Source organism: Ceratina calcarata, unplaced genomic scaffold (assembly GCF_001652005.2).
Source record: "Ceratina calcarata isolate Rehan_Ccalc_2016 unplaced genomic scaffold, ASM165200v1 scaffold44, whole genome shotgun sequence".
Taxonomy (NCBI): Eukaryota; Metazoa; Arthropoda; class Insecta; order Hymenoptera; family Apidae; genus Ceratina; species Ceratina calcarata.
In genome coordinates, this window is record NW_017167821.1 from 565033 (window position 1) to 585367 (window position 20335).

The window sequence follows — 20335 nt, forward strand, 5'->3', positions numbered from 1 at the left end:
ATATTAGCGCTAGCGAAATATTTTTACATGAAAATTGTAGATCTCGTCGTCCTCTACAAAAAAGATCTGATGCAATTTTTCCACAAATCCAACGGTTTGGGAGTTATTGGCAAAAAACTAAAATTTCGCAAAATCTGAAGGGGGTACCCCTTGGAAAAATCTCGGAAAAATCGAAAATTTTTTTTTTGTTGTTTATTATTAGCAATGTTCTTCCGACGTCTGATTTCTTTTTAAAAAATGCGTTTCTAAAGTGTATAAACTTTTGGGATTGACTGTATAGCCAATACATCCTTAACTGATCGCAATGTATTCATGAACAAACGATACTCGAATCAGCCTTTATTTTTCGTGTCGATATGCCAGTCGAACGTGAAACACGAATGTCCATAACACCAAGGAGGCATCTCCTCGGTGTCCATAAGGTGATAGGTCGATGGTTTTACCGTTGGTATCTGATTGAGTACCTGTTTCACTGATGATAAAGCCGGTATTTCTCGCGGAATCGTATCGGCGAACGGAACTGTCACTTCGATCGATTATTCAACAAAGCGCCAGCGCCTTTGAACTTTGGAAACGCAAATTTTTCATTACAAGCACTTTGTACAATCTTTAAAATCATGCTATGCAAGACGTGGCTAATAAATAGATTGCGGATCTTTATAAACACATGTACTCATTTTTCACATCTTAAATATTTTTATCACATGCAGTTCTTTTATAAGTGCATCAAATTCGCAATCTTCTGATAAAGGAAAATTAATCAAATTCTTCATGCGCGCAAGATTTCTGGCGATCAAACGGATTGCACTAATAATGCCAGCCACTCGTCCTACGTTTCTTCGTCGTTCATTAGATTTTATAAAAAGTAAGGTCGGATCGAAATCAAAAGAAGGATTATCAAAAAGTAATTCGAGTCTTCCTGTTTGATTCTTCGTCATCACCGGTTCAGATAAGTCTCTAAAACGTTCTTACAATTTTCTCTGTATACGTACATATATCTCGGTATTTGTATATCTTATTTGCGACGCGTACGCATGCACAGAATGCGTGAAATAAGTCATTGATATTCTCTTGGATAGTTATTCAGATCTCGTATGACTCGATTATTGGCTTCTGGGTCATCGCCTTAATTATTTTTTAATAACGAGCAACTTGATATTCGATTCTTTCAGTGAATAAATGAAATAGTGTTAAACACATGGTCAGTGGTTCTTTACTATTAAAAAATGTACGATGACTTACGCAATTGGTCAAACTATAAAGTGACATACATAAATTCTTCCCCATACGAGGTAAATGAAAGATTCTAGAATATAATCATGGCTTTGCGAAAGACTTGATTCATCATTCAAATTACTTCACATTGTGCACGCGTCCACGCGAGTGTATATATAGTACATATATCTTCTCTAAATTCAATAACGAATATGTATATATTTATACTTTTATACATATAATATACGTGTATATATCAGAACTTTGGTTTTGTCTTCGGTCGACCAGTCGAATCAAAAATACTTGAGGAATACTCCCAGGGATACATTTGTCGACCTTCTAAATCAGGTCGTCCTCGAACAGCCCCTTCGTTACAAAGATTAAAGACAATTCACACCATCCAATCTTTCTAAACACATGAGCTGAGTTAATCATTTAAATAAATTGGCCGGTGTCAATACATTTTTTAATCCATGATCATTCCGTTGCGCCCAACCCTGTGTACGAGATTCTCCTTGTGCTGAATATAAGGATAAATTGCACTCGTAAAATCGTTAGAAAGTTGACAATAGGATGTTTCGTTAAAAACGTGTTAAAAAAGTTCCTCGCTTGAATCATCGCCCCGCTTCTCCGCTTTATCGACCAACCCAATGGTCGCACGATCTCTCCCTCACAGAATTGAGTATAATCTATCTCGAAGATAACGGGAGAGCAACAAGTTCAAACAGTTGTTTAGAATATCGAACAGATTTTGTTGTGCCTTGGTGTAATAGAAAATGACGACGGTTGCCACATAGGAAATATGTATTTCGCTTAATCTACCGTAGAAAGAAGAGAGGTCGATCGTTCCTGATCGATATTGCTTCTTGTTTATCGTGGCGCAACGGATTCAACATCGGTAGACTCTGTTAGTATCAACGAGTAGATATACACTGATGCTAACATCCACAAATATTTAGTCAGTTAATAAGATTGATTTTTCATGATCACGATGTTTTAAATTTTGTATAGTCGTTGATCCATAATTTGGTGTCTGGCTGTCCCGCAGTCAATGAATATTTGAAAATGACCAAATACTTATGGACTTAGTTTAGCGTATTTCAGACGACTCCTCGTGTCTCACTTCCATCGGGATACAATGAACGATTATTTGTGCGAGGTTTTGTCGTGGCACACGATATGAACCAGTCTCAAGTTCTTTGTCGTGAAAAGATTGTCATAGATTTCGAATAGGTCCGTCTCGTTAGTGTTGCCTTGCGCCGCCAGTTTTAAAAGCAGTGGCACCAAACTTCGGGATCTTTCGATTCTGTAAACAATAATAATTAATTTATTTTTATAATTGCAATCAATAAAATATTCATCATAATTTTATCCTGATATCTTCATCTAAAGATATTTATGAACGCTAAAAATAGAATTGATAAACTGATTCATACTTATGATCGAAATTCCATGTGGAGAACAGGATAAGCTCCTCCCTGGACCTGTACGGATTGATCCTGTGTTGGTCCCCGTAGGAGCATTTCTCTTCGTTCCAGATTCCGGCGCACCTAAATTCACCCATGGGATCGCATATCGCGTGCCTAGTCTCCTTCTCCGTTTTCCTAATCTTGTAGGGACACGTGTCCTCGGCTTCCTCCTCTTCGGTCTTCGAATCCATCATCGTGTTCCTCTCGTTCTTCTTCCTGATCCCATCCACACCATCGCAAGACTGTTCCGGTGTCCCGAACAACCGAAAGTACGCACTGTACTCAAACCATTTCAACCTGCAAGGACAGTGATCGTAGCAGGACGAGGAATCTAGTTCGTCACTGGCCTTTGCATCCTCGTTTTCGGCTCGACTCCTGTCGAAATAGTAACCGAAGTAATGGTCCTCTTTTAGCTGCATCTTGAAGAACGCTATTGCGTATAACAATTGTTTCCTGGCTCTAGGATCTTTAGAGAATATGTCTGAGGATTTGATTTGTTCGATGGTTTTGTACAGGTAGCCGCGTATCCTGTCTTGGCACCTACGGTGCAAGTACGCTTCCTGTAAAAGTATAATAATTGTGATCAATCATAATGAAAAATTGCTTTACAGAAGAATTGATTCAAATCGTACTGAAAATTGTTAAATCGAACGATTGTGTGAAATAAGAAAGTAATCTTGTATCTATCGATCACATCAGTTTAAAGTTTAAAGGGACACGCAACAAATGTGAGTGGGCAATCGAAATGGGTCAGGATATTGATATCGCGCTATTGTTCTATGTAATTGGCCTGTAATCAGCGCGGAACAGAGGCATTGTTTTGATGAAATCGCTAGTGGAATCGAACGTTATTGTGCAGGATAATACGCGATGCAAAACCCGGAGGGATCATTCGCCTAAGTCCACGCAATCGATCCAATTTGCGTTGATGAAACATCGATAATAAGCAGCAAAATTAATTATCATCTTAATTCCTTTCACACCCAACATTGAACGAAGGAACGGCGAAGGACGAAAAATCGAAGGTCGTAGAGAGGTAACATGAGACACGTATTTTATCAGGAAATCCGCGTTATGGAGGTCAGGATATTTGATCTTGACAGTGGATATACCAAGATTTGGAGATAGAGAATTTGTAGAGAGAACGATGTTACAAATTTATTTCTCTTTTTCCCGTGAACCCTATTTAGACTTATCCTTGTCGAAACAGGATAAGCAGGATCGGAAAGAGAGAATGCTCGAATAATGAAAAAGAGACAAAAAGCATTTGTGGTATTGATTTAAAAAATGCGTCAAATTCGCAGCATTCTAATTAATTATGGCAGTACAAAAATTGAATTCTATTCGGTATTTATCCTTGTCGAAACAGGATGAGGAAGCTCGGAAACAATGCGTTTGGTAAAAAAAAGCAAAGTCAGGCAAGCGTGTAGCGATAATGAACTAATTAATTATGGCGAGAGGGAATCCTTAAGCTAACGGGGCTCGGGATTTCGCGGCGGAACTCGACGCGGGATAAATGGCGAGCCGTCGGTATTAAAGTGGATGCGTTGTAACGTTAATTAACCCAAGCGATGTAGGGACGATGAAGGATAGACTCGCTCTTGTCCCATTCTATCGCCTCGACCTGCCTCTTATTAATATATTCTGCGGTAGCTTATTTCTTGATCGCATTCTTGCGGTTTATAGGGAAACAGTGAATATGCAAATTAATTCAATGACTTTATATTCAAATTAATGAATAATTAAAAAAAAAAGTATAATTGGTCATAATCAATAAACGATATCACCTAATGAATGTCGTTCGGAATATAAATAGAAATTGACAATTCCGTCCTTCTTATGAAGCGAACTTCCTTTCATCGATATTCACGACACCGTAACAATGTTATAAAAAAAAGTATGAACCCTTTGACGTAGAACAAAGCGTGAAAATGTATTTGAAGCTTACTTTGGTCGCGCAGTTCGTCTCCAGTCCACGGAACCATTCCGGATGTTCGTCCCTGCTCGAAAGCCGAGTCTTCGTGTCGTCTTTGTTCAACGTGTTATTTAGAACGGCGACCTTCGCTTTAAGATTTTCTGTGAGAAACTCGGACGCCTTCTCGCCGGCAGCTAGGAAATCGATGTTGACACGCCTCAACGTATCGTAAAGGAGGTCCGCGTCTGTAAGCAGAGATTTTATCAACTTTATCTCACATTTCAAAATGCGTATCCTCAGATTGTCCTCGAATCATTCCCTTAATTCATTTGCATGCTATAGTGCCAGCGGTAAACATTTCAACAAAGATCAATACTATATTTCATATAACCATCGACGTAATAACTGATACAATGTTTCATGTAATATTACTTGTATTATAAAATAATATACTTTAGATATATGCAAAATAAGTATTTCGATCTGCCTTTGAGGCATACTTTAAAGGGCAAGCTTTATGCGAGATTATAAAGAGGTGATCGAAAAATTTTTTTATAAATAAATTGAATCGTAATACTAACCGCTTAATACTTTTTCGCCAGGCTTCTGAAGAATAAGCGTCGTCTGTGGTTTCAACGTGGAGAAATACTCTTCCTCGTCGATTAACGATCCGTCAACCAGGTAGACGTTGATCTCGGCAAGGTCGTTCGTCACCTGAAGAATACGAACGATCTATCGGTACGAGTTCATTCGCTAGATTAGAGTTGCGTCATGGATCGTTCGTCATTGAAAATGATTTACGATTATGATCTCGGGTTATTCCCGGCTTGGTTCATTGCCCCTTCGAACGTCTAAATATATGCAGTAATAAAAATAGAAGAACCGTAATCACGGCTTCTAAAATGTCGATGAAAAGAATTATTGAATAGTAAAATCGATGACCACGGGAAGGAGTAAAATATTCTTGAACGTTCACAACAGTTTTTAACATAGTTGAAAACAACGCGTAACGTCCCAGTTTCTCGCGAAACAGCTGCACGATACTGGATTCGCGATGCGCGCACAATCAATCCTTTCTGAATCACAGTTTTGCACCAGTTTGTGAGGATCCGGAAGCTGACAAGGCACCACCGGGTGAGAGATCGAAGGATCTTGGCTGGAGGGTTGGTCCAGCAGACGTAAGACCTTGACATTGAGGCTGCTCCTTGTCCGTGGCCCGGCTGGTTCGATACAGCTGCACGCTGCAGGCGATCCGGATCCAAGGTCGACCCACAACCGGATTACCCACGAAACGTTGCCAAACGTGCGTGAACTTCAATCCTTTCTCCATGCCTTGGCTAACTCTCTTATTTTCATAACCGAATTCGAGTTTGATGCGCCAACGTGATGTAACGTTACGAAATTAAACGGTGAATCATTGTAATGAAACGCGATTCATTCCTTTTATCATATTAGCATTTCAATTTGTAAAGTTTAATAAAAGAGAAGAAACATAATTTCAGCAGTTCTCGATTGATTTGTTTGCAGAACTTTGACTTGTTGAACTCGAGGAGTCAATTGCTCCCGCCTGTAATTACTGAATCATCATTACCATGAATAATGATCATGAATTTTAAAATAAATGAAACGCTGCAAGGTACGGCAAATAAATAATGCAAGCTATTTCTTGTACCGAAGTGCACAAGCAGAATTCATCGGTGATTTCAAGATAAAATTGCACCTGCATTTTATTTGCCTTTCGGAAGGAATCTAAATAACGCGACAAATCCAATAAACCAATCCGAACCGAACGAGTTACTTCTTTCTTATTCAAAGCAATTTTACGAAAGCGAAACCAGGCTGATTTTAGAAAATGCGCCGATCTCGGCGTTACAATTTTTCACGATGCTATGGATCAGCTGCAAGGCTTTTATGACCCAGTTTCAGCCGGCAACTTTTATTATGACATGTAAAAAGCGTGGAACCGCGACACGGTTTTTATCCGAACAGAGAAAAATCATTCCGTTTCTCTTTCTCTCTTTCCCCTTTTGTTCGAATCGAATGACCAGTCGATTAAATAAACGCCCGGAGCGTTAATCGATGAGCACGTAGGCGTACTCACGTTTAATTTCGCGCACGCTTTCCGCTTCAATTCCTGTAGGCTCCTGCAGGCAACCCCGACTTTCCGCGTCCGATTCACGTCGGTCACCTTGTACCCTTTCAGCTAAAAAAAGAATCAGTAAAACCTCATAGAAAACAATATAACTCCTCGTTGATAGTTGAATTTGCGAAGAGTTTGGATACTCGTAGTAAAATTTATCATCAATTTATCACAAATTTATCACAAATAAAATATCCTAGCCGATTTCTATCTGTGACAATTAATTCCATGGAATACTAATCGTCGTCATTATCTCTAAACGGAAATTAACTTCCCGGCTATTGAACGAAGATTAAGCCGAGAAAGTTAATGAATTCGAGAGGGAATCCTCGAGGATTTGGCCGATGCCGGGGATCAAGGGATGGCGATCAGGACGCATAATTGGGCCGATCGCGAGCAAGGTCATGCGGGAACGGCCAACGCCGCATGGTGCAGGTTCTTCCAGTGACCCAGATCGGTGCCGTTTAATCGCGGTCACTCGGTAACGCATATCGCAAAACCGAGAGCCCGTAAACCGGAAGCTGACAGAAGCCCGTGTAAAATCATGATCCAAGTGTAAAACAATTCAAGCATTGTTTTTAGCCCATTCTCTTTGCACGAGGTAAATGCAAGAGAAAATGTTACAAAGGGTTAAAATTGCGTTCACAGAATTTGATCGCGTATGCACAGAGACAAAGTCTAGTTTCATTTCCTAATCCAATTTCAAAGGAATCGCGAAGTTGTAGCGTTTCAACGAGACGAGAAACCGCGAACTAATTTTGATCAAAGGAAAAAACGCAGCAATACTAATTCAATTTCCTTCGGTTTAAAAACAAGATTTTCCTTTGAAACGAACAGCAGTATTTTTGTCATTTCTTGCTTGTTTCTTATTGAAGTAGCTTTAACATGCAGACTGACTGACGCGTGCTTAGCATGCAGATACGATCTCCGGACGAGTGATTAATGGATGTTTGATCAGAGATAATCTAGACAATCATTTTGACAATCGATATTCGTTATCAGTGCACGTTGTACAAGAGAGTACAAGCGAATGTGTAGTTCTTGATAAACGTGGAGCAGCGTCGATTGAGAGAGAACGTCAACGTAGGAGCTATTTATTGCTGACAAAAGCTATTATCCACACGGTTGAAGCGGACTGAATAAAGCGGAGCGAGCGGGAGGACAAAAGCGGACAAGGAGATAACACAAGGAGATAACAGCTGATCGGAAAACCGGCTCTATTTCTACCGTTCTTTGTTTACCTCGTTTTTAGCCGGTGCGTCAGCGAGTCGACGGAAGCAGTTGACGATCAGCGACATGGTGTTCCCGAGTACCGGTTCGTCGGTATCGCGCAGAGACGCGGAGAGGAGATGGTAGCGAGCAGCTGGCAGTGACCGAGCTCTTCTTTCTTCGACCCTGGCAATGCCGCTGCGCTTATCGGGCAGTGGGAGCGGGAAACGAATGAAAAGAGGAAAGGAAGATAAGCCTTTTGCCCGCGCGTAAAGCCCGCGCCGCCTTCGGAGCACCGCGATGCGGTTCTCCCGGTCCAAGGGACAAAGGAAGGAGCGTTAGAGAGAGAGAGAAAAGAACGGTGGTCTACTGTCGATGGATCGCGGGAAAGGAATGACGTGACGCTCCCGACTCCCGACCCGACGCTCGAGCCGTGGCTGGAATGAGAGAATGCACCGGGAAATGCGCCTGCGAACTCCCAGCCAATTTTGCTCCGCTCCTTCGTGTAGATGCCGCCACGGCACGGAACCACGGTTAGACGTTTCTCCCTTCGCATTCACCAGAGAAATTAACATTTTTTTCTTAATACCGATGACCAAGGATCATTAGCCTCTTTGCATCGAGCGGAGTGCTCGCGTGTTCAGCATATTAATCACCGCGCATCGAATACGACATTCATGAAGATCTAATCAACTGTCAAATTAAAAAGAAAAATTACATTTCTCAAGACGTTTGCATTGTTTTTACTTGAATAACGTTTTATGCTTTCATCGCTGGATGAACGCTGTGCAAACTTTTCTACCCCGGAATAAGGAGAAACTGTCAACTTTAATAACGTCGCGAAAGGAGCAGCACAATTTGCAGTGCCGTCCTTAAGCAATTTACATAAGTTTGTTTAAACTCGTTATCCGAAGCAACAATGGTACTTCCTCAATTTTTCATTGCTTAATACAACGATTTATTTATCGCTCGATACTCGAGAGTCGTCCTCTTGAAACGCTTCATCCGGTTCCGAAGTATAGATATAGCGCGCTTAAGCGCTTGGACGTCGGCGTCCACGAATTGGGTTAACAACGGTGACTCCTTTTTTTTTCAGGACACAGTAGTGGTAGTAGGGACCCAATATAAATTCTCGCGTTACTGGATTTTTGTGAACGTTCATCGGATTACGTTTCTATGATCATTACTTACCGCGTTTAATAATTTTCCCAGACCGGCAGTCGTTCGTGCGCAGATATCCAGTAATATTAATGTTGACATTTTATCCGCAACCGGTTACTTCATCGCTTATGAAATGACGAAGTTTGCGATCGTACGCACGGCCAGGTTCGTTTATTTATCCGTCATTTTCTTATTCCGCTTTCGTTCATTGTCACGCACCGACGGGAAATCGGGTCGAGTTTCGCTATTGAAAACTTTCAATTATTGTTCCCTCGCAGACCCGTGTTAATTACACCCCCGACGGCCTAACCTTGCCGCCACTTTTCAAGGCTGTCGGCGCTATTCCACTTTCACTGCCAGGTGCGCTTAGCGCAAGCAGTACACCACCCGACCCGCGTTTGGCGGTCGCTCAGACTTGCCCCAAATATTTCCACGGTTCATAGAAAGAAATATTTTCCTTAGAAACTCTGCTCGAGTGTCGCAGCGAACTTTTTGTTCGAAATATTCGCACGGTCGCATAAAACAATTTTCATGAAAATTTTGATAGTCGCGTTCAACTCGGGATAAAGGATGAGTCTTGAACACGGAATTTCTGTGAAGGATAACTTGGACATTCTAAGCGAAGGACAGCAGTACGCTTACGTTTCGAACTTTTCTGCATCTGTATGAACATAAGGAAATATAAATGGAATTAGCATTAATTAATAAACGATGACCGATTTGATATGCAAAATTGAAACCGCTACATTTTCCACATTGTATTTTCTTCCACGTTCAGACTCGACGACAGTTCTTCGTATCGAGAGCGTACGCGCCTTTCGCTTTGGATAATTAGAAATTTTCTTATCCTCCTCGATTATCTACGGTATTCTGTTTGTTCGTGGAACGTGAAACAATGTGCACGAGTTTACACAAGTTAAATGAAATCGAAATTAACGTGCTCGCGTCATGTACTACAAGCGAGCACTTGTCCGCATTTAATGATAATGCCCAGAGTTTTTCTTTCTTCGCACGCATCTCTTGTCGCACGTAACAGTAATCGTTCAGTAACGCCGCTGGATAACATGAATTATAGCAGTGTATACGGTAAGGTATGTCGCAATTTGACACGCTTCAGAACCTGAACCGCGCGGCTACATACTCGCCTTAAATATTCTTAACATGTTTGTTTTAATCCCTACGCACGTGTTTCAATCAACTCTGATAAACTTTCGCTTTTCATGAATATCTCCGACCGATTGAACCTTTCATTGTGAATGTGCGTGACGTCTGATGATATTTAATAATCGATTCCACGAAACATTTTTCTCCTAACGTGACGTATTTCTAGCGATGAAAATCCAATCGGTTATCAGAAAACGATGTTTGATCTTGGAGAATGGAATCAGGTTGGTAACGATAAAAATATAAAGAACAATGTAACAATATTTATGATATTCATATAAAAATAAGACTGTCGTCAGTCTTCGCCAAAAAACTCACGATCCGGAATTAAACGGATCTGCGAAAACATTTTTTTGCAGACATAAAATTTATAACATGCATTATCGCGGGCAATCAGGACTTACACACGCAATAAAAGCTGAAAAGGCCTTCGCGAGGAAGGACTCTACGAATTTTCAAACAAATACGTTGAGTTGATGAATACATATAAGACCCTCAATTCATCCAAACTGTATACAATTAACAGAGGATACCAGTAGAAAGTAATCACTGATATTTCACATCGTTTTCAAAATCTGTCGATGGTTCCCAATGAATCTTCCGTGAATAATTATCGAAAATATTTTTCTATCCAGGTAGAGAAGCCACAGACATTATCAATGTCCTTGAGCCTTCCTTTGTCCTCTCTCCACAATTGCACGGTTCATGTCTTCTTTTTGGGATATCTCGCGCCATTTCAAAGATGCAGCTTCATTGAGCGCTCGAGGGTGTATTAATCATGCTGGCGCGACGGGATGTTCATTAGCACCAATGAGTCCTGGTATATTCGACACGAATCTTCCCAATACAAACCTAAATATAATAGACACGCATTAATTCACAAGTATAAAAAAGTTTTTCATAAACAATTTTTTGTTGTCGCATAATTCTATGCAATTCGTCAAGAATTTCTCTAAGTGTACAGGTACGAAGGTAATTCGATTTAAAAATCACCTTGTGTTTGATTCATTAATGATGCCAAGCCATACGATCAGATATCATTAGGATAAAGCAAGAGGTGGTTAACGACGATCCTCGCAATTGTATTCTGATCATCTTCTATCTAATCATACTTACCACCAAATCGTCGAGTTCTGAACCCGTGAATCGACATTCTCGAAGCGTGGCACATATACTAAGGCCTCGACGTTATTTGTCTTTGCGTCCACCGATAAATCTTTCGCAAAGCTGCGCTAGCATCGATTAGAAGACAAACCAAACGGGCTTTAGTGTTATTCCGTGTCCGACTAAGATTTTTGCAAAGCAAATCCATTATCCGACTTGTAGGCGTTAATCAAATCTTTGCTTAATTTTCGGTGATGCGACGACGTTACGATTGAGTTCAGAAAAGTCTTTATAGTGTGTCTCCTTGACATTTCCAAGCCACTTTCTTCTCTGGTACCATTATGGAAGATAATTCTGTTTACATAGCTGATGAAACAAAAACATGAGTAAGTAGCCGCTACTCATTCCATTGCATCTTCTACTCTTAAATCACCCGAAAGGGCGATGAATTCATTTTTTGATGAGTCAAAATTTTTACGGGAGATCAAGATTCAAAATGTAAATTTTATATTCCAAGGTCTATCTATAAAACGCGTTACGCAAGTTCAGTCGGGATGCAGACGCGTTATATAATATTTTAACAAAAACGTTTCAACAAGTTTCTCTACTATTGATGAATGTTTGACGACAAATTTACAATGCACAATTCCAATAGTAGTGAATACGAAAGTTGGATGACTTTGCGATCTCAGAAGTTCAAGCGTACAGAAGTATAGTTTAGTAAACTCAGTCGAGTAAATTAGAAGCTTAAGTGTGATCGAGTTAATTGATCATTAGTTGTACTAAAGAAATCACTTATAAAATATGAATAGCTTTCATTTGTAGTTCATGTCGTTTAATTATCGTATTAATTTCTTTCGCTATAAACATGAAAAACTATTCTCGTAAAAAATATTAAGATCGAGTAGAGTAATGTTTGACGTCAATGTCTTTTCCGCTTGCACATCATTAATTTCATATTTGGCTTTCTGTACGAGCTAACAATGTTAGGTGACCATAAATTTCACACAAATTTTTTTTAAATATTAGACATTACATAATTCTACAATTTTATTCTCGTTAATAACGTGACTCGTATGAAACGTTTCTCGACGATCACTACCTGCTGCATATAAATACAATGAAAGTTATTCTATTTATATTATCATTTTTTCGTCTAATATACATCCATAATTTACGGTGAGATGGACGCGAGACAGAAGCGCACGCTTCCGTGCGCTGCGTTTCACACGCGGATGACTACCACGACAATAAATAACTTATTCCCGTGGACAAAAATATTACGCTTATAATTAACGATAACAGGATCCTTCGTTACAGTCAATCAAACGTCTACAAACGACCCTGTCTCACACCGTGATAAAAATCTACGGTTCACTCATCACGTATCGTGCAGATAAGTTCATAATTTGCTCGAAAAGAACGTGGTATATTAAAACAAAGGAAATAGAAAAAATTAATACTCACATGACCCTAGGTTTAAATATTGCACGAATATATTAGAATGCAATTTAAACTTATTATTTGACGGCGCGCAATACCGCGGCCGATCAAATTAAAAATGTTTCGCGAGTCGAATGACGAGTAACGACATCCACGTTAGACGTTCAACTATCAGATTTACAGGTGTGGCGCAAACGGGTAAACCGCAGTCGACTACTTCAATTTAATGGTTCAACGGAACCACGTATGTCACGAATAAAGTGAAAATTTACTTTGCGAAATTCGCTCTATGATTTAATCAGTCGAGTACTTTAGAACATATTAAGCTAAATCTTCAGTGCGTTCGGAAAAACGAAAACCATAAATTGATTTACCTGCATACTCATGCTACTAGGGAAAACTAGATACTCATTTGCATGATGATACGGCAAAACGTTCGGTCAATATTGATCGATTTCTAAAAGTGAAATATTCAAACATTTTTTACACCTGTTAATCTTAACATAAATTCGTTTCTGCGATGAGTAACGCACAATAATCTGTGTGTTAGAGATCAGTGGCCTAGCAAAATTGCGAAATGTGGTTAATGAAAATGTTATAAATAACCATCATAGAACGAAATATGTATGTCGGTCAACTTATTATTCGAATATGAAAACAATCATACATTTCATCGGCAATAAACTCTTCCACTGTCCCCTCACAGGGGTAAAACGAGATCGCGGAGGTGGCAACGACCGTGAAATGCATGGAAAACTGTGACGTAAGCGGGGAGCAGAGTAAGAAATCGGTAGGTCGCGTAGTTGAAAAATCGTGTGCAAAAACTGAATCGCGGCGGTTTCCATCGTAATCGCGAGAACCAGCCAGAATGGAAGGGATATAAGACTACGACCGTATAGGTTCGCGTTGTCAGACCGAACGAGGATATCGCTCGTAGCCGCGGCTAAAGGGAGAGAGAACCTTGGCATCGGCGTTGGTGTTCTCATCAGTGGTGTGTGCCAGGAGAGACGGACCGAATAGCCGACAGTAGTTTCCTCGCAGTGATCTCCAGACCACGATTGATCTTCCTCAGAAACACACCACACCGTGTGCCCTGGATCCTGCCTCTAGATTCCTGCGAGCTACTTTTTGTTTTTATTAAAAAACAACGGAATTCGAGGGTGAGATTCTGAGGGGGTGGTCTCTGGAGCAAGAAGTGGTCGCGGTTTCTCGCTGTTTTTCCTTTCTTCGGGATTTACACTTTCATCGGTTCTTTTTTGTACCTGCATTCGCAACAGGTGAGTGCAACTTCACTTTCATCCGCGTGATAGAATCAGAATCGCTCCACTTCATCGATTCAATAGCATCGTTGAATAGACACAGGCAAATCGTTAGACATTCGAATTTGCTGTTTCTTTCTTTTTCTCTTTTGGAAGGTAAACGTCGCGTTACTGTGTCAATGTGCATCCGATACAATGACTGTTTTCCGAGTTTGACCAAATAAATTATACGAACGCACATTCGCATTAGACCTATTGCGAAAAGAAGCGATTACATGCGAAAGGTGAATACGAAACCGCCTCATACGCAGCGTCTTGTTCGACCTAATGCTCCTTCTTGGTCGAGGGAAGTATAAGATAACCGTGGATAATGAATTTTGCAACGATGTTATATACCTCCTGTCGTCGGTTATTGTTTCGAAACTGCAGACACGTCTTAACTGAACATTTTATATGGTAGACAATCGAATGTCTGTTCCCGTTTGAAAAAAACGAGGGAAAATTCTTTGGCACAAATGTGTTATGCAATTAGGATTCAAAGTTTATTAAAAATTGAAACATGATCGTTATAAACACGTTTACTGATTAATTATATTCCCACCGATTGCGGCACAAGTTTATTTTAATTTTAGTCTTCGACCAGTTTATTGCCCAATCGTCTGCTTTCGATTCTCCGCATTCTCTGTCGATGAATGAAACCTCTTTTTATTTTAGTCGAATCGATTACCTTCCTTGTTATAAATTATCCTTGACAGGTGCAATCGCAATTTTTTCTACTTTATAACTGAAAAGAAGCTTTCACTAACTCTTTTGTTGCAAAATAATTCTCGAGTGCCTAACACCATTCCAAAGTGATAAACGCCTCGTTGTTTGCCGAACAATTGACCGGACAGAGTAGGCGGGATAACATTCACAAATATCATCGTTACAAAGTAGTTAACCGTCTACTTATTGCAAACTCGAACTCTCGTTGGTTCAAAACGTAACCCGGGCGCTGGCGCAGGTCACGTTTTCACCGGTTCAACCACACTCGAACTGTTAATTAATCTTTTCCAGTAACAATCTTCCACGAACGATGACGCCCAGAAAATGTAAAGAATATCGCAACAGGCAATTGTGACTTTTCATTTGCAAATGAGTTTGTTCAATGTACTCTTCGATGACGAAGTTTATTTACTTAAAAGGTGCAATGTTTGCTTGATCGTGGCCAAATTGATCGTTAAGCACAATTTCCATACTGATGTTGAAGGAAAAAAAGGAAATACACATATGGGGCGTACGCAATAGATAACTATCCAGTTGCACAAAAAATGAAAAAAACCCACGTCCGGTCTGTGGATTTTATATTGGCAGGGAAATATCTAACCGGGATTTCAACTATGTACACTTATAATAAGATTTCAACTCGTGGTCTATCGTTTCATGCACGAAAGAAATGACGACGATATTTTGATTGCTTCTCAATGACGTCTGACTATAATTTGGCAAGTCTTGTCATTTAGAACTCGACGGTTGCTTTCTCGTATCAGGTACGATATCGAAATGTTCATTGATCGTTTTCATCCTAGTGAACGCGTAGAATTTAATAGTAGATAAGATTTCCATTTATAATCAATAAAAAAATGAATACATAGCGGTTAATTAAGCGTGTAATATTGAACTATATTAATTTGGAAAGGTTAATTCGATTCAAATAAGTTCTCTTGAAATACCAATGACCGAACTGCGAAGTGAGAGCGTCAAACTTCGAAAGTATGAAGGACGAAATATCTCGCTTTTTTAAGAATCATCGCTACTTTATGGATCAATAAATACGTCGTACGTCGAAATTGGTTTCAAGGTGGAATACTGTTCGAGTGGGAAGAAAGGACTTCCTGCTTCTCAGAATAAATGTTATGGTGATCGAACTCGTTCTGCGCGTTTTCTTAATTAGGCACACCTATAAACAGCCACCCTCATGTTACATTAATGAACGATCTACTCGATGCAAAAAGTGCCAATGTCACATTCATACAAAACAATTTGAAGAATATGTATTTTTCAACCGAAACTTTTCTTCTTCCAAACTATTTTCCTGTATGATTCTAAACAAGACATCCTTAAGTTAAGTTGCGTTAAGCAACCTAGATCTGTCTAATACCCTTTCCTTGGTGATGGCGCGACGCGGCGCCCGATCAGTGTCCGCGATACGTTCAACTACTTAGGAACAATGTAACTTACAGTTAATACCTTGAACTCTGACGCGGCACAAATTATCTCTAAGTTGAATTTCTGGTTTAGCCTATTTCAGATTCAAACCAGTTCCGATTTTACGTCAACCGATATGGTCTCGTTTCGTTGTTGATTTATTGAATATCTTGTTTTATCAAAAGATATAATTACGACAAATAAGTTGAAATATTTCGATTAAATTAGTTGAAAATAAACACTTTGTTCCTTGTACAATTTCTTATATTATACTGATCGCAGTTGGCTATGTAAACGGCAATAGATGCATGTGTCACACTCTTAATTACCGTTTACGAAACGATTTCCGTTTCAAACTTGCGAGTCCACTGATATTCTGACAACGTTCCATCACTGAATTATCCGTAATGCTAGATATACAAACGAAAATATTATTCAGAGACGTGAAACGTGCTTATGTGTTCACATAATTACGAATTCGAAGATATCGATTATGGGTACCATAATATAGAGTTTGGAGAGAGAGAGAGTGAGAGTGAGAGTGAGGTGGAACAGGGGAACAAGTCGTCAGGGATTTTCAACGACGAGGGCAACGTTCTCGCGAGGTGAATCCCTGAACGGGTTTTGGCACGATGAAAGAAACAGGGCTAGCCGGTTGTTAGTACTGAAATCGCTGAGTTAGGGTAAAGGGACACAGAAAAAACAGCGGATCGTTAACAATCCCGTTCACCTTGGCTCTCGACTAGCATTCACCTGGCGAGGTACCTATTTTCTGCTCGGTTTGCTTACTGTCGAACCGAGCTGCATCCCTCATTCGTTAGCCATCGTTTCGTGGAAATATCAGCAAAAAAAGAAACAAAAGTATCTAAGAAGACAAAAGAACGAGCATTTATAAGTTCGCTCTCACTGCTTTCCTGCTTTCTTTGACAGAGCAAACGCTACTTCGTGGCGAAGCGTTTTCGATCATGCAGAATCTCGATTATAAGATATTTGTGTGGAATGAAATTGTTGACAAATTAGGTCAAACAAGTAATATGAATTTTCAAACGATATTAAGTAATTTGCAATTATCCTTGCCATGATACAAATTACACCTAATTTTGAAATCCAAAATTTTAAACAGAATGGATCTCATGAAAATGAATTGCAATTTTCTCTCTATCTATAATTGAAACTTAATGCATATTTAAAAAATTCTGGTGAAACAATAAGAACTGACGTATGTCTACGAAATCGAGCCACGTTTGCACGGACACATATCTCCAAACGGAAGGAATCGAATGAGCCAAAGAAGGAATTGTCTACTTCTCACGAAGTTGGACCTTGTCCGGTGTCCTTAAACTTTGGACAATTTTTTCTGCGTCTAAATCGATCGTGAATACCAGATTTCGTTCAACGATATCCACTGAGTCATTATAAGTCAATCGTCTCGGCTAATTATTATCTCCTGGCCGGGGATCAGACGACGACTGTAAGTTTATGTTCGCTGGTGAAACGCAGCATAAAAAACTTGCTTTCCGTTATTAAGAATTGAAAAATATAATTACCGTGGCATGATTCGTACCTGTCAAACGATCGTGCGAGATTTGCATTATAAAAAAAAAAAAAATAGTGCAACATCCCACGGTTGATTGCACTCCTGGTAATTGTTCAGGGTGCAATTAGAAGATGGAGATAACTTCGAGTGCCTTCATTCCGCGTAGCTAATTCCGAGATAAGCCGACATAATTCAGGCAATACAGTTTCCAGTAGATTTGCATATTTCCCTTTCGCTTCGTCCTCAAAGCGCAGAAAGCCTTCGCGACAATTATCATTATTATTGTTATCTCAGAGCGAAAGAATTTATCCTCGCTGGGCAGATTTGTCGATGATAATAATTGATGAACGCATTCTGATGGACACCAGGGACGATCGATCGATTAGGCAACGATTCCTAAGACATTGGTGGCGGAATTCCAATAAATCACTATATCATCAAGCTACCGAGCCATACCGATTATTGCTTTACTGTAATTCGCGTTATTTATCGCCGGCTTCGCGCCTAGCAAGGATAACCGGATTAAATTGAAAGTTGTCCTTTTCTCTTTTCAGACCCGTTCATTAGAAACCAGGAAACATGTCGGGGATCGTCGAGTGGTACAAAGATATTATGTACAATAAAAATGGTAAGACACGTCTCTAAATATAATCCAGATGGACGAAGCATGCAAAGTTTCAATGTCCAAAGTACTAATATTATTGCATTGGTCAAAGACTGTTCGCTGAACGAGTTTCATTTCCGATTACAGATCCGAGAACGAGCGACTGGTTTTTGGTATCGAGTCCAGGCTCGTTGCTAGTGATCCTCGTCAGTTACGTTTACTTCTGTACGTCAGCTGGGCCAAGGTACATGAAGGACAAGAAACCGTACGAACTTAGAAATCTCATGATCGTTTACAACTTTGTACAAGTGGTGTTGAGCTGTTACCTCTTCTACGAGGGTTTGATGAGCGGTTGGCTGTTCGACTACAATCTCAAATGTCAGCCAGTCGATTACTCGGATAATCCACAGGCTATAAGGGTGCGTAGTAAATTTCAATTGAAAATACTTCGCAAATGATCGAGAAATCAGAACTGTATTGTAACTTGCAGATGGCGAACGGAGTGCACTTCTATTTTGTCTGCAAGCTGATTGAGTTGTTAGACACCGTGTTCTTCGTTCTCCGTAAAAAGAATCGACAGATTTCAACGCTGCACGTGTTTCATCACACGCTGATGCCGATTTGCGCGTGGATCGGTGTCAGATGGCTGCCCAACGGCCACGGAACCTTCTTAGGTGTCATCAACGCGTTCGTCCACATCATCATGTACACTTATTACATGTTGTCCTCGATAGGGCCGTTCATGAACAAGTACCTTTGGTGGAAGAGGTACTTGACGGTATTGCAGCTGGTCCAGTTCTGCATGATCTTCGTCCACAGCACTCAAATCTTATTCAACGGCTGCAATTTCCCAAAATCGTTATCGTTCCTGCTGTCGTTGAACGCGATCATCTTCATCTACATGTTCAGCTCGTTCTATGTCGAGAATTACTTGAAAAACAAGAGAAAGAACGAGGCCAACGGGACGATAAAGGGCAAAGCGGAATGAGCTGATCATAAAATTTGTTCCCTGCTCGTTTCTTCTTTATTACGAAGGAACATACGCGTTTCGTTAGGCGGTTCTTTACCCGCTTCGAACGATCGCGTTCTTGTTAAATAGCTCTCCACAGACGAGACGGATTCGGTGGAATCTTTATTGTCGATTTTTCACCTTTTAGTCATTTCTATTATACTTTCTTTCGTTCGCTTTGTCCGTACTGAAGAATTCGAATCTCGTGCGCGCGTCAAGCTGGCGCCACCACGTTTGGATCAGAAAATCGGTAACGTCGTAGGCCCAACGCGTCGATAATAGAGATATCGTTCAATCACACATAAAAATTCTTAACGAATCGACAATAATGTTCGTAATTGTTCCGTGATAACGTGTTATGCAGTTCCCATTTGTTTTATACCAGTGCACGTAATACGTTTAGGTGTCGCGCGAAAAATCGACGTTTCTTCGAGTAATTCGAAAGGCGCGTCTCCGGCTAAGTACCATCGCGGACAAGCTAAAAAATCATTAGACATCGATAGTAAATAGCGTAATGTTTTCACATTTCTCGCATTATCTCGTAGAAGTGTTATTGCGCAAGAGCAAATCCACAATAGAGTACAAATTCATTTCGACTAGAAAGTAATTTCATGTAACAAGAGAGGAGAATTATATTTATGCTAGAATAATTTTTTGGATACTTGACTCGTTTATTTAGGATTCGAACAAACTTCATTATACACAGGTAAATTGTGTTGTCGTATGTATACTCATACGGTGGAATGAGGAAGGATTGTACAGTAGCTGAGAAGAATACTCGAGCATTACCAATAACTGACAAAGAGATATTTTTTCAACTACTGTATTTCGATTTGTAAAATTTGAAATTAATTTTCAACAGCAGTATCTTAAATAAAGATCTAACAAAATCAAAAATTCAATCTCCCACGTTTATTTT

The 20335-nt window shown here is 39.9% G+C and overlaps 2 protein-coding genes across 4 annotated transcripts; one reads left to right on the plus strand and one right to left on the minus strand.

Moving 5' to 3' along the window:
* Positions 1–654: 654 nt before the first annotated feature.
* Positions 655–8378, minus strand: Drep4 (DNA fragmentation factor-related protein 4). Its single transcript, XM_018028237.2, has 6 exons — positions 7981–8378; positions 6701–6802; positions 5181–5313; positions 4633–4844; positions 2652–3244; positions 655–2521 (listed from the first exon to the last, which is right to left on the minus strand). The coding sequence occupies exons 1-6, from the start codon at positions 8035–8037 to the stop codon at positions 2362–2364; spliced, it is 1257 nt and encodes a 418-aa protein (XP_017883726.1). The 5' UTR covers positions 8038–8378; the 3' UTR covers positions 655–2361.
* Positions 8379–9918: 1540 nt separating this feature from the next.
* LOC108627086 (elongation of very long chain fatty acids protein AAEL008004) lies at positions 9919–20313 on the plus strand. Of its 3 annotated transcripts, none has more exons than XM_026815322.1 (4): positions 9919–10195; positions 18358–18431; positions 18555–18826; positions 18898–20313. In XM_026815322.1, the coding sequence occupies exons 2-4, from the start codon at positions 18383–18385 to the stop codon at positions 19393–19395; spliced, it is 819 nt and encodes a 272-aa protein (XP_026671123.1). In that variant the 5' UTR covers positions 9919–10195; positions 18358–18382; the 3' UTR covers positions 19396–20313. The 3 variants fall into 3 exon arrangements, with proteins under 3 accessions (XP_026671123.1, XP_026671122.1, XP_017883626.1); XM_026815321.1 differs by having other exon boundaries at positions 10178–10200; XM_018028137.2 differs by lacking the exon at positions 9919–10195 and adding an exon at positions 13751–14097.
* Positions 20314–20335: the final 22 nt, after the last annotated feature.

Excerpts from the sequence above, each read along its gene's own strand:
- LOC108627086 (XM_026815322.1), top strand. The coding sequence starts at position 18,383 with ATGTCGGGGATCGTCGAGTGGTACAAAGATATTATGTACAATAAAAAT. Across the intron at positions 18,432-18,554 it reads TATTATGTACAATAAAAATG|ATCCGAGAACGAGCGACTGG; the intron begins GTAAGACACGTC and ends TTCCGATTACAG. Across the intron at positions 18,827-18,897 it reads ATAATCCACAGGCTATAAGG|ATGGCGAACGGAGTGCACTT; the intron begins GTGCGTAGTAAA and ends TGTAACTTGCAG.
- Drep4 (XM_018028237.2), bottom strand. The coding sequence starts at position 8,037 with ATGTCGCTGATCGTCAACTGCTTCCGTCGACTCGCTGACGCACCGGCT. Across the intron at positions 6,803-7,980 it reads ACGCACCGGCTAAAAACGAG|CTGAAAGGGTACAAGGTGAC; the intron begins GTAAACAAAGAA and ends TTCTTTTTTTAG. Across the intron at positions 3,245-4,632 it reads AGACGAACTGCGCGACCAAA|GAAGCGTACTTGCACCGTAG; the intron begins GTAAGCTTCAAA and ends ATACTTTTACAG.